This window comes from Ornithorhynchus anatinus, chromosome 5 (genome assembly GCF_004115215.2).
Source record: "Ornithorhynchus anatinus isolate Pmale09 chromosome 5, mOrnAna1.pri.v4, whole genome shotgun sequence".
NCBI classification, from domain to species: Eukaryota; Metazoa; Chordata; class Mammalia; order Monotremata; family Ornithorhynchidae; genus Ornithorhynchus; species Ornithorhynchus anatinus.
In genome coordinates, this window is record NC_041732.1 from 63,139,461 (window position 1) to 63,155,568 (window position 16,108).

Sequence of the window (16,108 nt, forward strand, 5' to 3'; positions counted from 1 at the left end):
TGCCATTCCTCTCCAGACTCCTCGAGGGAGTTGTCTATGCCTGGTGCCTCCACTTCCTCAACTCCAATTCTCCTCTCAACCCCCTCCAATCCGGCTTTTGCCCCCTTTGCTCTACGGAAACCGCCCTCTCTAAGGTCACCGACGACCTCCTTCTTGCCAAACCCAGTGGCATCTATTCCTCGACTTCTCAGCTGCCCTGAATATGTGGCCCACCCCCTTCTTCTGGAACTATTTGTTAATTAGCCTTGGCTTCACGGGCACAGTCCTCTCAAACTACTGCTTCTTAATCTCTTCGGTGGGCTTCTCCTCTGCCTCCCACCTTCTAACTGTGGGAGTCCCTTGAGGCTCAATTCTGGGTCACCTTCTGACGTGGGTGCTTTATCCACCAGGCCATGCTGCCTTTCACAGCTCCTTATGTGCAGGGAATGTGTCTACTAACTCTTTTGTATTGTACAATGCTCTGCACCCAGTAAGCACTCAGTAAATACCACTGATTGATTGCTGCCCAGGCTCCCTCTCTCCCTCCCCTGGGGGCAGGGGGTGGGGGTGTGAGGTTGACCCAACCCCTATTTATCTACGTGCCTGAGCCTGTGTTCTCTTCCCAGCCCTTTCACAACTCACTGGATCGCCTTGGAAAAGTCACATCCTCAACTCTCTCTTCTCATCTGTAGAATGGGGAGGTAGCCCTCCCTTTCCCACCCTGATGTGTTGGGAGGACAAAGGAGATGACCCATGCTGTGAAATTGATTTGAGCTATTGGGAAGAAAGGGACTCTGCCCAATCAATCAATGGTATATGAGAAGCAGCATAGCTCAGTGGAAAGAGCCCGGGCTTGGGAGTCGGAGGTCATGGGTTTGAATGCCGGCTCTGCCGCTTGCCTGCTGTGTGACTGTGGGCAAGTCACTTAACTTCTCTGTGCCTCAGTTACCCCATCTGTAAAATGGGGATTAAGACTGTGAGCCTCACGTGGGACAACCTGCATTCCCTCTATCTACCCCAGTGCTTAGAACAGTGCTGTGCACATAGTAAGTGCTTAACAAATACCAACACAGACATATATATATATATATATAAACATATATATATATGGAGAAATGTTAGGGGGATCACATTTGATGGTTTCAGTTTTATCAATAAAGTTTGTGGCCAGATCATCAGGGGCAAGAGATTGTAGGGCCGGAAGACAGGGGGCTTGAGGAGGAAGTTAAATATCTGAAACAGCTGGTGTGGCCAGTGGGCATGAGAGCCAATAAGAATGGGGATGATGTGTTCTTGAACAGAGGAGATGGCAGAGTCAGAGCAGATGAGAAGCAGCATGGCTCAGTGGAAGGAGCCCGGGCTTGGGAATCAGAGGTCCTGGGTTCTAATCCCAGCTCTGCCGCTTGCCTGCTGTGTGACTTTGGGCAAGTCACTTAACTTCGCTGTGCCTCAGTTCCCTCATCTGTAAAATGGGAATTAAGACTGCGAGTCTCATGCGGGACAAGCTGATCACCTTGTAAACCCCCCCCAGCGCTTAGAACAGTGCTTTGCACATACTAAGCCCTTAACAAATACCACCATTATTGTTATTATTATTATGAAGATGAATAAGAGGTGGGATAAGGGCAACCCGATGTCTGGATTTCTGTCAGCAGTGTTCCACAGCTAGCGCAGGAGGGCGGAGGAGGCCAACTGTGGAGGTGAGTCAGGGCTGCAAGTTAGTGTACGAGATCGGCTGAAGGACAGGGGAGCATGTGAGAGCTGAGTTCAGTGGAGAGGGTGCTGTTTAGGGTGTTGAGTCTTGCATTGAGAAGGTGATTTGGGTTTGGACCCCAAAATGGGGTGTGATGACTTTGGAAAATTGGATAGGCTTCTAAAGATCAGAGGTCTCTGGGGAACAGAACAGATATGCAGCGAGTGTGTGCGGGAGAGAAGGCAGGTGAGGAGGTTGTGGTGGGATAGAGGAATTTTGGAGTTGGCGAAGGTAAAGATTGTCCAGTAACTAGAAATGATGAGATCGATTGTGTGTCCAAGTTGGTAAATGGGTAAGGCGAGGTGAAGCACGAGGTCATTGGAGTTGATGAGTGAGAGGAAGGGAGCAGCGGAAGGGTTGTTGGGAACACACACGTGGAAATGATATCCCCATCAGAGTGACTGATGATGACACATCTCGCTGTCCCACCCGCATACGTGTCCCTGGATCCCATGAGCCAGGAATGGTGGTGAGGGGTAGCAATCAGTCAATCAGTGGGTTCTGTGGAGTGCTTACTGTATGCATAGTATTGGGCAGAGAGTCAACTGTTGAGTGCCATTTCTCCATAGAAATGGCCTACCTGCCTCAGGGAAATACCGCCTTGGCTGTGGTCTTGCCCTTCTTGAGGCCCGTGTGCTCCCGTCTCAGGAACAGAGCTGCTCCTCCCCCGTCCCAGCTGGATCGGCCATGGCTCAGCGGGGGCCAGCCTCACCTGCCTTAATCTGCGGAACTCACCCCAGTCCCTCTTGCATGAAAAGAGGAAGAGGGGCAGCCCCCAACCTTGTTAAGTAGTTAGAAAAGCAAGACCAGGAGACAGGCCTCCAGGTCTTGCCCAGGTTGTCGGGCAAACTCCCCTCTGGGCTTCAGTTTAAAGCAGGTCCAGGGATGTTGTCCGCTGGATTTGCTTACTGGGTGGGTTAAGGGCAGCCTGGTGTCTGGATTTCTGTCAACAGTGCTTCGCAGCTCTGGAGAGAGGGCCAGAGGCTTTGACGGGGAAGGACCCCGCCCACGTTGTAGCCCTAACTCCTGCCCTGTTTGCTGCCTCTCCTAACAGGGCTCCTCTGAGCGGTTTGGTCCCTGGACCACCCCGGTGGATAAATGCATCCTGCCTCCTCCTGGCGGCGGGTGGAGGGGAGGGTGGGGAGACTGTTGGCCCTCTGCTCCTGGTGACTTCTTTCTTTCACCTACCTACCCCATCTCACGCTGCCTTCCTGCTTCCAGGACCCCTCTGCCACAGTACTTTGGGGAGGAGCAAGAAGATGGAGGGCTCACCAAGCACTGAACAAGAGGGAGGATTTGGGGCAGGCCAGGGAGGGTACCACCCTAGATAATGATGATTATAACAATCCCGATCACGATTAAGCACTCGCTTCGGGGCCACGTAGCAGACTAAACGCTGGAGTAGGGACAAGATAAGCAGGCAGGATGCAGGCCCTGTTCCCCTTGGACCTCTCAGTCTGAGAGGAAGGGAGAGAGAGGGAGAAGGGAGAGCAGGCAGAGCAGGCATTCCTCACCCCTACCCACCCCCCCCCAAACACCCCCTCGTTCTCTTCCAGAAGAAGAAACAGAGGCCCAGAAGGGTTCAGGACCCACTGAGCGCCCTGTGCGCTTTGTCCCCCCAGCCATGGACTTCCCCCAGCACAGCAGGCAAGTCCTGGAGCAGCTGAACCAGCAGCGGCAGCTGGGCCTTCTGTGCGACTGCACCTTCGTGGTGGACGGCATTGACTTCAAGGCCCACAAAGCGGTGCTGGCGGCCTGCAGCGAGTACTTCAAGATGCTCTTCGTCGACCAGAAGGACGTGGTGCACCTGGACATCAGCAACGCCGCAGGTGAGGGAGACCGGGAGCGCGGCCCTGCCTCCCCGGGAAGACTCGCTCGGGCGGTCCCTCGGCCTCTGCAAGCGGGAATCTCCCCTTCCCCCGTTTAGGAGGGGGCCCGGTGGGGGAGAGGGGACGCAGCCCAGAGACCCAACGCACCCACCACAGGTATGGTCAGGCCGGACCTGCCCGGGGCGCCCTGGGCTGCGGGGGCTCCTTGACTTCTGGCGGCCCCTGGGCAAAGGCAGGCCCTCCCCAGGGGAGAGGGCCCCTGGGGGAGAGGACCCCGGGCCGGACAGCCGGGGGTCTGGGTGGGGCGGGGCCTTGGGTCCCCGCGGGACACCGTGACCTGACCCGGCCCTTGTGTTCTCGCAGGCCTGGGACAGGTGCTGGAATTCATGTACACAGCCAAGCTGAACCTGAGCCCCGAGAATGTGGAGGACGTGCTGGCCGTCGCCGGCTTCCTCCAGATGCAGGACATCGTCAGCGCCTGCAACGCGCTCAAGACCCTGACTGTGCCCTCCACTGCCGCCGGCCCCCCGGAGCCCTCTGATGGGCACAGTAAGACTGCCTGGCTCCCGGTCCCCCGTCCCCTTCACCCCTCGTCCCTGGCTTCCTCCGCCCCTCCATTCCAGAGCCTTTCCCGTGCTGGTTTGGAGGACACACATCATGCAGATACTGGCCCTCCGGTCCACAGTCACCTGTGCCGTTTCCTTCTCTTACGAGTTCCCCCGCGACTCTAGAGACAACTTCCGCTACTAGGAAGTCCTTGCCTCGGCTCAGCCTGGGGTTCTGTGGGCGGCACATCTCCCGAGACTCCGAGTTCAGCTGACCAGGACAGAACCCCGTGCCCTGGGAAGTGCAGTTTTGCTGGACAACAGCCCCAAATGTTGTTGGGATTCATTTGATGTCACCCATAAGGCTGAGGGAAATGACAGACTTGTCATGTTTGGGGCCAGCTAGAGGTGGGAGGGACACTCGGGGACAACCAGGGGCTCCGGGCTGGATGGGATGGCCTGGCCCAGGGGGCGACCATGGGAGGGTACAGACCCTCAGGGCTCATGTGGCTAATGAGAAAAGCACTTCTTTTTTCGGCCTCCTCCCCTAGGAGATGAGCCGAGGGTCGACGCAGAGGGGCAGAAAGCTGCTGCCGGGGCCGCCCCCACCCCCCCACCCAGTGAGCTGGACGCACCAGAGGGCACACCCGCTGCGGACCCCGGCGTGGAGGAGGCAGTCCGGGATCCCGACAAGCCCGCAGACAGTGCCGGCCATGGGGACGGAGGGACAGGTCAGCATCGCGGAGGTCATCCGGCGGGCAGAGGAGCTCTGCCTGATGGCGAAGGACTTCCTGCATCAAGGGCCGGGGTCCTGAGTGTTCCCATTCTGAACCCCCGGGCCGGGTCCTGCAGCTCCAGAGCCAGGGAGCCTCTGTGAGAGGCGGGCAGGAGCGACCCAAGCCCTTGCCAGGGCCCGGCCTCCAGCACGTCTCCCCGCCACCCCCAGGTGCGGACCAGGAGGCCAGGGACGACGCCCTCGCTGCAGCCCTGGAGCAGCCGCCCACGGAGCCCGGAGCCCCATCCTCTGGCCCCCAGCCTGGTCAGATCCCTTCCCCACAGAGCCTGGAGCTAGGTACTGCCTGGGGACCACCTTCCCTCCTCTGCCCTGGTGGAACCCCATCGGCACTCTGCCCGGGCCCGCCCTTCTTGCCTTGGCTGGGAGCCCACCCGGAAAACACGCACTCCCTACCCCACTGTGCCCCTCTCTATCCCACCCCACCCCATCCCATTCCATGGAAGAGTCTTCCCGGCCAACTTGCAGGGCTGTCTGACGGTGTGGTGCACCTGCTGGGCACCCACTGGGTGGCCACCACTGTGCTCTTAGCCCTGACTGACCTGCTTCCCAAGACTCCACCTTGCTCTACCTCCGTCACTGGCAGCCCGGGCTGAGGTCATTGTCCCCGCAAGCGGGACTGGCCCCCCTACTACTCCAGGGGAGGCTGGGCCCCCCTGTTACCTAGGGAAGGCTGGGCCCCCCTGTTACCTAGGGGAGGCTGGGCTTGATGTTACCCCAGTGGAGGCAGGAGCTAGCTTCGGGGCTCTGATTGGACCTCCCATGCTACCCTGCCACCAGTGATAGTCTCAAGTCTCCCGGGGCAGGGGGTCCCAGCCGCGGGATTCCCCCAAGTCCCATCTCCTTATAGAAATGGAAGTGGAACTGGTGGAGAAAGATGACGAAGGGAGGGAGATGAAGGCCCAGGAGGAGGCAGAGGTGGAGGCGGAGGCCGGCCCGAGGCTGGAGAACGGAGCCCACCTCGACGAGAACGACGAGTCCTGGGGAACCGACTCGGGCCAGGAGAATGCCTCCGAGGCCCGGGTCCTCCGCTCGGGCACCTACAGCGACCGCACGGAGTCTAAGGCCTACGGCTCCGTCATCCACAAGTGCGAGGTATTGAGACCCCCAGGCGTGCCTTCCCCTCCTCTGCCCCCCGCCTTGCCCGGCCAGCCCCTCATCCCCACCCTTCCTCCCCTCCGCAGGACTGTGGCAAGGAGTTCACACACACGGGGAACTTCAAGCGACATATCCGGATCCACACGGGCGAGAAGCCCTTCTCCTGCCGCGAATGCAACAAGGCCTTTTCCGACCCTGCCGCCTGCAAAGCCCACGAGAAGACACACAGGTACTGCAAGGGGACAGGGTCACGGGGTCACAGAGTCCTGGTATCCAGTGGGGCAGAGGCACGCCTGGGGACCCACACCCCGTGTCCCATGCACGGTGTCATGGATTGGCTGGAGGCAGCTCGATATCTTTGGCTGGTATAGGCCTGAACTCTTTCCGGCATGGAAACGTGGGGACTGGCGCAGAGCCCAAATCATCTTTTTGAGGGCATCTGCCCCCTGGCCGGCCCGCCCCCACATGCAGCTACAGTGCCCGCACTGTCCGAACCCCTCCCGTGCCATCCTGCCCTGGAGGTCCCCTCCAGCCCCCCAAGCGGGGCCTGGTGAAGCAACTTGAGGCTTCTGGGCCCTCCACACCACCCCCGGGGCGGGACTCCAGCAGGCCACCCCCTCCCTCCAAGGCTGCCTCCCCTCAGGGTCCCCCCCGGGCCCCCAGTCCTCACCCGCCGCCTCCGCCCGGTCAGCCCGCTGAAGCCGTACAGCTGCGAGGAGTGTGGGAAGAGCTACCGGCTCATCAGCCTGCTGAACCTGCACAAGAAGCGGCACAGCGGGGAGGCCAAGTACCGCTGCGATGACTGCGGCAAGCTCTTCACCACCTCGGGCAACCTGAAGCGGCACCAGCTGGTCCACAGCGGCGAGAAGCCCTACCAGTGTGACTACTGCGGGCGCTCCTTCTCCGACCCCACCTCCAAGATGCGTCACCTGGAGACACACGACACCGACAAGGAGCACAAGTGTCCCCATTGCGACAAGAAGTTCAACCAGGTGCCCGGGGTCCGCGGGGAAGGGGGAGGGGCGGGCCGTCCAGCGGTTGGCTCCTCAGTGCTGGAGTTGGACCTTCACGGACGGACAGGCCCGGCCTGACCTTGGAGGCGGGAAAGGAGGAGCGCAGCTTGGCCAGGGTGGACCCCCCCCCCCCCGCCCTGGGGGCCGGCAGGGGGCTGGGACGGAGCGGAAGCCACCTGAGGTTCAGGGGGGCCCCCGCTAAGTGGCATCCCCCTCCCTCAATGCCTGGGCATAGGTGGGCAACCTGAAAGCACACCTCAAGATCCACATCGCTGACGGGCCCCTCAAGTGCCGGGAGTGCGGGAAACAGTTCACCACCTCAGGTAGGGTAGGAGAGGAGTTGAGGGTGCAAGGGTGATGGGCTAGGAGCTTGGGCAGGTGGCAGGAGTGCAGGGGGCGAGGAGTGTGAGTGGGCGGTGGGCAAAGTGGATGAGGATTTGGGGCTAGAAGCCTGGGTGGGAGGCAGGGGTGAAGACGGTAAGGGCGAGGGGCTAAGAGTGGTTGGGTGGCATGGGTGAAGGGGGTGAGGGTGTGGGGCTAAGGGAGGGGGGTGGCATGGGTGAAGGGGGTGAGGGCGTGGGGCTGGAGTGTGGGTGGGTAGCAGGGAGGGGGGAAAGCAGCTCCCCGCCCTCCCTCCGTCCGTCCGTCCCTTGGTCCCTGTCTCTGCCGACCCAGCCCGTCCCCGCCCGGCTCTCCCCAGGGAACCTGAAGCGGCACCTGCGGATCCACAGTGGTGAGAAGCCTTACGTGTGCGTGCACTGCCAGAGGCAGTTTGCCGACCCAGGTGCCCTGCAGCGCCACGTCCGCATCCACACGGGTGAGCTGGGGTGCGGCATGAGGGGCCGCGGGGGAGCCACCCGGAGCTGGCTGGGCGGGAGTTGGTTCTGTGGGGGCCGGCCCAGGCCAAGAGCACTCTCCTCCTGGGACCGCCCGCCCCGGAGAGTGTCGGAGTTAGAACGGGTCGTGGGCCCTGCCCTCGTTGTGAGTCCAGTATAATCGGGCAGGGAGCCACACGAGGAAACGAAAATTTTCCAGGGGATCCACTAGTGCCATGGAGTGACAAGGGGTGGATCTGGTGGGGGGTGGTCCAGAAAGGCTTCCCGGAGTGGGAGGGAGAGGGGAAGGTGCTTCGGTAGCTCTGGGTGAGTGACGAGGAGCGGGGAGAGCAGTCGGGGCCGGGGGAACGACAGGGCCTTGGAGGTAGCCGGGTTGAAAGTGGTGAGAACGTGTGGGGCCTGGGGGTTGGGAGCCCGGGCCGGGCCAGGCCGTGCTCTGCCGGGGGCCGGTGCTGTGACACATTCTCTTGCCCGTCAGGGGAGAAGCCATGCCAGTGCCTGATCTGCGGGAAGGCCTTCACCCAAGCCAGCTCCCTCATCGCCCACGTCCGCCAGCACACCGGGGAGAAGCCCTACGTGTGTGAGCGCTGCGGCAAGAGGTGACTGCCAGAGTCAGAGGTCAAGTTGGGGGGCAGCCTTGAGAGAAACTGCCCGAGGCGGGTGGGAGGCGGGGGTGCTCATGGGCACCATAAAGCCACGCACAGGCAAGACTTAAAACTGGGGGCGAGTCCCCTCATCAGGACAGGACAGGCGAGTCCCCTCACAGGGCACCCCCTGTGCTGGTGGAGCCAGTGGGGATAGGGACACTGGGGGCCAGAGGCTTGCGGGCTGGTGGGGCTGAGAGGTGGGTAGGGATGGAAGCCAACATTGATTCTCATTCTCATTCTCTCTCTCGCTCCCTGTTCTGCCCACAGGTTCGTCCAGTCGAGTCAGCTGGCCAACCACATCCGCCACCACGATAACATTCGCCCACACAAGTGCAGCGTGTGCAACAAGGCCTTCGTGAACGTGGGCGACCTGTCCAAGCACATCATCATCCACACGGGTGGGCGTCGGGCCCCGTACCCTTGTGCCCCTTCTGCCGATGGGGAAACTGAGGCAGGGTTGGGTGGATGGATGGGGACAGAGTCCCAGACAGGCACCTCTCCCCTTGGAAGCTACCGGTCTACCCGCTCCCCTGCCCGCCGTGAGCGGCTCCAACTGTGGAAATGCACGCCCCTGCCCTCTCTCCCCCTCCCCCCCACCCAACCCTTTCGGTCTGTCGGTCCGGGGAGCGGAAGGGAGGGGCGGGCGAGTAGCCCTGTGACGGCAGTACCCCCTTGGCCCAGGAGAGAAGCCATTCCTGTGTGACAAGTGTGGGCGCGGCTTCAACCGCGTGGACAACCTGCGCTCCCACGTCAAGACAGTCCACCAGGGCCAGGCGGGCATGAAGATCATGGAGCAGGAGGGTGATGAGGTCAACATAGTCACCGTGGCTTCGGACGACATGGTGACCCTGGCCACCGAGGCGCTGGCCGCCACGGCGGTCACCCAGCTGACGGGTGAGAAGCCCGGCCAGGGCAGGAGCTGGACCCTCGTGCCGGCGGCGGGGTGAGGGGCGGCCCGTGGGGCTAACGCCTCTCCCGGGCTTCATGACGCTCTCCACCTCACAGTGGTGCCCGTGGCGGCGGCGGTGACGGCGGACGAGACGGAAGCACTTAAAGCCGAAATCACTAAGGCTGTAAAGCAAGTGCAGGAAGCAGGTGAGAGGGCCCTGCTCCGGGAAGACCGAAAGGGTTGGAGAGAGCGACGGGTGAATGGACGGATGCGGAGAGGGAGGCCACTGGCTGTAGTGGCCGGAGGTGATGCCCTGTGGGCCGAGGGTCAGTCGGCCCCCCAACCCAGCTAGGCCCCACGTCCCCCCGTCGAGCGGGCCCACGGCGGGGGGGTCGGCCGAGGCCGGACCGGGGAAGACTGATGGCGGCCCTGTCCTTGTGCCTCCGCAGACCCCAACACCCAGATCCTGTACGCCTGCGATTCGTGCGGGGACAAGTTCTTAGACGCCAACAGTCTGGCCCAGCACGTGCGCATCCACACGGCCCAGGCTCTGGTCATGTTCCAAGCCGACACGGACTTCTACCAGCAGTACGGCCCGGGCACCGCCTGGCAGGCGGACCAGGTCCTGGGGGCCGGCGAGCTTCTGTTCCGGGCGCGGGAGGGGCCCGAGGTCCAGCCCGCCCTGGCCGAACCCCCGCCCGCCCCAGAATGCCAGCCGTCGGCCGAGTGAGGGGTGGGAGACGCCCCCTTTCCGGACTGCTTATTTAAAGATGGACGCTGTGGCCCGAGGGAAGCGGCCTCTGGGCATCGGGCCTGCCCCCCGCCAGCGGAGAATAAATCACCTTATTTTCTAAGACGCCTGCGGCTCTCTGCGGCTCCCCAGGATTCCCCGTGGCCCTCGGCGGCTCTGGGCCAGGGTGGAGGGGCAGGCGGCCTCTGCGGTGGGAAGTGAGAGGCTCGGCGGTCCCTCGTTGGCCCTCGGGCTTGCCGACGCCTGCTCTTACCCCTTCCTGGTGGGGACCAGCAGCACTGGGGCCGGCATGCTGGGAGCGGCTGGGCTTAGGCCTCAGGTGGAGGGGCCTTGCCTCTCAGCAGGGAGGGAGAGAGGGAGAAGGTGGTGGCTGCCGGGAGAAGAAGGGCCCGAATGTCACAGTAGGGCAGGAGAACAAGCTTCTGGCCCCTTGCAGCTAAGTCGTGGCCAACAGGTTGAAGGTGGTCAGGAGGTGGAGAGGCCAGACCCAGATCTGGCTGTAGAAGAGGCCGGGGCTGCTGTGTCCCGTGCCCGGAACCTCATACGCCCCTGCCACACACACACATTGGAACCCTCAGTTACCGTAGCCCAGAGCGTCTCCGACCCGACGATGTCGACCCGGCCGCCCTGCCCACAGAGCAGGCGTCGGTCGAGCCGGCGAGCCCAGAAGAGGAGCCCCGGCCGAGGGGAGCCGGGGCTGCAGGCTTCGGTGGTGCAGGCGGGCTATAGGGGGCCGGGACTTCACGGTGCGGGCCGGCCGTCGGCTGAGAGGAGCCGGGTCTTCAGGCCGAGCCGGTGCAGGTTGGCCCCAGTTGAACGGGGCCGGGGCTTCGTGCTTAGATGGGGCGGCTTAGCCCCCGGCTGAGGGGAACCGGGGCTTCAGGCCGAGCTGATGCGGACTGGCCCCCCCGGTCACCGTTTTAAAGGAGAGCGTGAATGGTCAGTGAGCACCATGGAGCGCCGCTGACATGGGCCAGCTTTCAACCAGTAAGTCGGCCCGGGCCAGCGGGGCTCAGGATGGCAACCGTGCTAATTGTTGAGCACTTACTACAGGCCTATAGGCGCCGTACGAAGGGCAGGGGTGGAGACGAGGCACTGTCTTCTCCCCTCTAGGTTGGTCCCAGCCGGGTCGTTGCTGCTGTAACAGATGGGGTGGGAGAACCCCATGGGAAGAGTATGGCGTAGGGACCTCAGATTTGGCGGGTGTTGACGTCTCCCGAGATCGAGTCTTAAATCAGTGGTACGTCTTATCGGTAGAACCGTGTCCCCCTTGGCCCCTTGTTACTACTTCACTGGGTTGAAGATGGTAGTTAGAAAAACACCAATCCCAAAATAACGAATGCCATGTGACGCGGAGGAAGGGCGAGCGTCGCGGCCTCTGGCTTGACTCCTGCGGTGTGCCCACCGCAACGTATGGATTGTGTTTCATCTGAACAGACTTGTGCTGGGGAAAGAACACCCTTCCCACCTCCACCGATCTTCCCCATCTGAGTTGTCTGATGTAAATACGAGCTTTATCGGAACATACCTTGCTTCCCCCAGGACGCCGAGGCACAAACCCAGGCCACTACCACGTGCCCTGCCAACTTAAACCCAGCAGCGGCAACTTTCCAGGAAAGGAACTGGGTGACTCCTTCAAAAGGGAGAGGCAAGGGGCCAGCAGGAGGCAGTTGGCATTTCCACAGAGGCAGTCCCGCCTGGCACAGCTCAAGGGGATGTGGCCAGGGGCCTGGTCCCACACCTGTCCCCCATGCCAAGTTGGGCACAGGCTCCATTCCATCCCCAGCGCCATCACTTTCTGGGAGCTCTACGACGGGGAGGGACTGCTCGCACTGCCCCCCCCAATCTGCCCCTAACCTCCTCAGAACAGGTAAAATGAAGCCGGGACCTTCCCCCACCCCTTTCTCCTTGAGGCCCTAGCACCGCAGGGAACCAGCCCTTCCCCAGGCCACCAATTGATGGCATTTATTGAGTTCTTACTGTGTGCAGAGCACTGAGCGCTTGGAAGGGTGAAATACAACAGACTTAAAAGATGCAGTCCCTGCCCACAAGGAGCTTACAGTCTAGAGGGGCAGAGAGAGGTCACACTAAATTGGGCATAGATATCTAGATATTTTATTGTGCTGTATTCTTTTTGTTGAGCTGTATTCTTATTGTGCTGTACTATATTTTGCTAATTTATTGTGCTGTAGGCCTGAGGGCGGGCTGACTATCAAGTGCTTAAAGGGTTCAGATCCAAGTGGATAGGTGATGCAGAAGAGAGAGAGTGGAGAAAATGAAGGGCTTAGTTGAGGAGGCCACTTGGAGATGATTTGATTTGAAGTGGGGGAGAATTGTGGTATTTAAAGCGAAGCGGTAGGTCTCCGGCTAGAAGCGGGAAGACCCAGGTTCGAGTCCGACCCGTCTCGTTAGCCTGCCGTGTGACCGCGGGTGAATCACTTAACTTCTTTGTACCTTAGTTTCTCCATCGTAAAATGGGGGTAATAATACCTGCCTTGTCTCCCTATCTCACCGGGAGTGTTGTGAGGGTTTGAAATGAACTAATTAATGAGAAGCGGCAAGGTCTAGTGGTAAGAGCAAATGAATGGAGGATGATGCCAAAGTTATGGGCTTGGGAGTCAGAGGATGTGGGTTCTAATCTCGGCCCCGCCACTTGTCTGCTCTGTGACCCTGGGCAAGTCACTTCACTTCTCCAGGCCTCAGCTACCTCTTCTGTAAAATGGGAATTAAGACTGAGCCCCACAGGTTACCTTGTACCCACCCCAGCGCTTAAATCAATGCTTGGCACATAGTAAGCACTTAATAAATGTCACTCTAAAATACTAGATTTGCTGGGGGTGTCTGATCTGCTGATCTCACATTGATCAGATTGGCAGAGGGGAGTGAGATGAAGGGGATCTCTAGAGAAGAAAATCTGGGTTTTTAGTTTGTACCTACACTGGAGAAGCAGTATAGCATAGTGGATAGAGCACGGGCCTGGGAATCAGAAGCATTTACTCTGTGCAAAGCATTGTACTAAGCACTGGGCTAGGTAAAAGATGATCAGGTATCACATGGAGCTCATACTCTAGGAGTGGAGGACAGTTATTGAATCCCCATTTTGCTGATGAGAGAGGCCCAGAGAAATGACTTGCCCCAGGTCACACAGCAGGTGACTGTTAGAACCCAGGTCATCTGACTCCCAGGCCCGTGCTCTTTAGCAGGAGGGAGTTCCAGGCCAGGAGGACATTTTGGGCAAGGGGTTGGTGGCAAGAGAGAGGAGAAAGTGGTACAGTTAGGTTGGCATTAAAGTAGTGAAGTGTGTGTGGGCTGGATTGGAGTAGGGAATCAGTGACGTAAGTTAGAAAGCTGATCGAGTGTTCTAACACCAACGGTGAAGAGTTTAATACGGAGGTGGATGGGCAATTACTGAAGGTTCTTCAAGAGTGGGGAGATGTGGACTTGAGCTTTTAGGAGAAAAAATGATCCAGACAGCAGAATGAAGTAGAGACTGAAGTGGGGAGATAGAGGAGTCGGGGAGGTCAGAGAGGAGACCGATGTGGTAATCAAGGCAAGATAAAAGAGCTTGGATCAGCATGGTAGCAGACTGGTTGGAAAGAAAAGGATGAATTTTAGCAATGCTGGGAAGGTGGAACTGACAGGATTTAGTCACAGACTGAATATGCGGGTTGAATGAGGGAGACGAGTGGAGGACGATGCCCAAGTTATGGGCTTGTGTGGCAGGGAGAGCGGTGGTGTCGTCTACAGGGAAGGGAAAGTCAAGTGGGAGGACAGGGTTCGGGTAGGAAGATGAGGGCTTCTGTTTTGAACACGTTAAACCTGAGGGGCCGGAAGGACACCCAAATAAGGCAGGGGGAAATGTGAGCCTGCAGGGAGTCGGGACTGGCGAGGTAGATTTGGGAATCATCGCTGTAGAGATGGTAGTTGAAGCCATGGGGGTGAATGAGTTCTCCAGGGGAGTGGGTGTAGGGGAAGAACAGAAGGGGATCCAGAATTGAGCCTTGAGGGACTCCCACGATTAGGGGCTGGGAGGCAGAGGAAGAGCCCAGGAAAAGAGATTGAGAAGGAGCAGCCAGAGAGAGGAGAATCGGGAGAAGGCAGTGTCAGTGAAGCCCAGGTTGAAAATTTATGAGGGAAGGGGATGGCCCACAGTGTTGAAGGCAGCTGAGAGGTCCATGGGGATTGGGATGGAATAGAGGCCGTTGGATTTGGCAAGAAGGTTACTCCACAGAAACTGTGGAGTGGAGAGGGTCAAGGAGAGAATTGGAGAAGGGAAGCAAGGGAAGCAAGGTGGTCTGATGGAGAGAACACCTAGAGATCAGATGACCTGGGTTCTAATCCCATCTCCACCGTTTGCCTTCTGTGTACCGTAGGTAAGTCACTTAACTTCTCTGTGCCTCAAATAGGTAAGTCACTTAACTTCTCTGTGCCTCAAATTCCTTATCTGTAAATAGGATTAAATCCTACTCCCTCCTTAGATTGTAAATCCTGTGGGAAAGGGACTGCATCCAACCTGATTATCTTGGATCAACCTCAGGGCCTAGTACAGTGATTTGCACAAAGTGCTTAGCGGGTACACACAAGAAGTGGGAACACCGGGTGTAGCCTGATAGGAGCTATGAGGTCAATAGCGTTATCTTATTTTTTCGGAATAGGGGATTAAAGCACATTTGAAAGCCTGGAAGGAGCCATTGGAAAGGGAAAGGTTGAAGATGGCAGATGGGGAGGCAAGAGAGGGGGGCAAGTGTTTGGATAAGATTGAAAGAGAGGGGTTTGGGGGCAGGAGATCTCTTGCTGATACCAGTGGGAATGATGGGGCAGGAGGAGGGCCTGGAGAGGAGCAGGGGAGATTTTAGGGAGATTGTGCCTGATGGTTTCAATTTTATCCAAGTACCACCTGGGCCTCAAGCTGGACCTCTCATTAGAGAAGCAGCATGGCTCAATGGAAGGAGCCCAGGCTTGAGAGTCAGAGGTCATGGGTTCTAATCCCACCTCCTCCACTTGTCTGCTGTGTGAACTTGGGCAAGCCACTTAACATCTCTGTGCCTCAGTTATGTCACCTGTAAAAATGGAGACTAAAGAAATGTGAACCCCATGTGGGATAACCTGATTACCCTGTATCTATCCCAGCTCTTAGGACAGTGCTCTGCACATAGTAAGCGCTTAACAAATACCGTAATTATTATTTGCCCCTTTCCCAGTCTGTCCCTTTGAAAGAAATCCCGCCTGGAGAAAAGGCAACTGAAAATAAAAGACCTCCATCCAACATCTCACCCACCAGAGAGAAGTCCAAGATGGCAATGGGGCAGCAGATTCTGCCCCAAGCTGGGATAATATTGAATTCTCAAGTGGATGTTCCTCCCACAGGCTGTTGGGCTGCAAGAAGGTTTGACACCCAAGCTGAGTCCCTTTAGGAAAGAGATCTTGTCTACTGAGTCAGTTAAATTGTACTCTCCCAAGCGCTTACAGTGTAAGGGCCGTGCACACCATAAACCTTCCAGTCCCGCCCCACGCACCGATGAACTTTTTCACACTTGTCTGTGGATTGGTTGAGGGCGGGTGACTTGCGGTTTCTTTCCAGCTGCACCCTCTGGTAAAAAGGCTCCCAGCACTTCCTTTTCAGGGCTAGGGGCAAGCAGAGTCTGATACGGAACAGGGAAAACAAGCAGCCAAAGCCTCCTTCCAGTGTGTAAGTTTGGGTGGTCGTTTCTTCCGGGTATCAAAGTATTAAGTGCCTTCAATGTTACCCAGTAACCAAAGGGTCTCTGGGGCTTCACCGCTATCTATCCCACCCAGCTGAAAGGCGGTTGCTATCCAATTTGATCTGGGAAGTCATCTTTCCCGCTGTACAAAATCCAACGTCCCAGGCTGAGGTGGGCTTAGCCGGGGCCAAAATGGGCAGAAGGGACAGGCCCGGGGAGACCTGGAGGGGCCCACCCCCCCGTACAGATGTCGAGGGAGAGGGTGGGCGAGGG

General features: G+C 58.8%; 1 protein-coding gene across 3 annotated transcripts in view; it reads left to right on the forward strand.

The window, feature by feature from the left end:
- Window positions 1-10,238, forward strand: part of ZBTB17 (zinc finger and BTB domain containing 17) — a 32,163-nt gene extending 21,925 nt beyond the window's left edge. The window contains exons 2-15 of one of the 3 annotated variants that reach the window (XM_029066212.2): window positions 3,355-3,561; window positions 3,925-4,110; window positions 4,658-4,837; window positions 5,053-5,178; window positions 5,750-5,994; window positions 6,084-6,226; window positions 6,689-6,989; window positions 7,246-7,333; window positions 7,711-7,827; window positions 8,325-8,445; window positions 8,761-8,891; window positions 9,175-9,387; window positions 9,499-9,588; window positions 9,832-10,238. In XM_029066212.2, coding sequence (XP_028922045.1) covers window positions 3,355-3,561; window positions 3,925-4,110; window positions 4,658-4,837; window positions 5,053-5,178; window positions 5,750-5,994; window positions 6,084-6,226; window positions 6,689-6,989; window positions 7,246-7,333; window positions 7,711-7,827; window positions 8,325-8,445; window positions 8,761-8,891; window positions 9,175-9,387; window positions 9,499-9,588; window positions 9,832-10,112 — 2,429 coding nt within the window. In that variant the 3' untranslated portion in view covers window positions 10,113-10,238. Of the gene's footprint in view, window positions 1-3,288; window positions 3,562-3,924; window positions 4,111-4,657; window positions 4,838-5,052; window positions 5,179-5,749; window positions 5,995-6,083; window positions 6,227-6,688; window positions 6,990-7,245; window positions 7,334-7,710; window positions 7,828-8,324; window positions 8,446-8,760; window positions 8,892-9,174; window positions 9,388-9,498; window positions 9,589-9,831 lie in introns of all 3 variants that reach the window. The other 2 variants (XM_029066209.2, XM_029066213.2) reach the window with 2 other exon arrangements.
- Window positions 10,239-16,108: the final 5,870 nt, after the last annotated feature.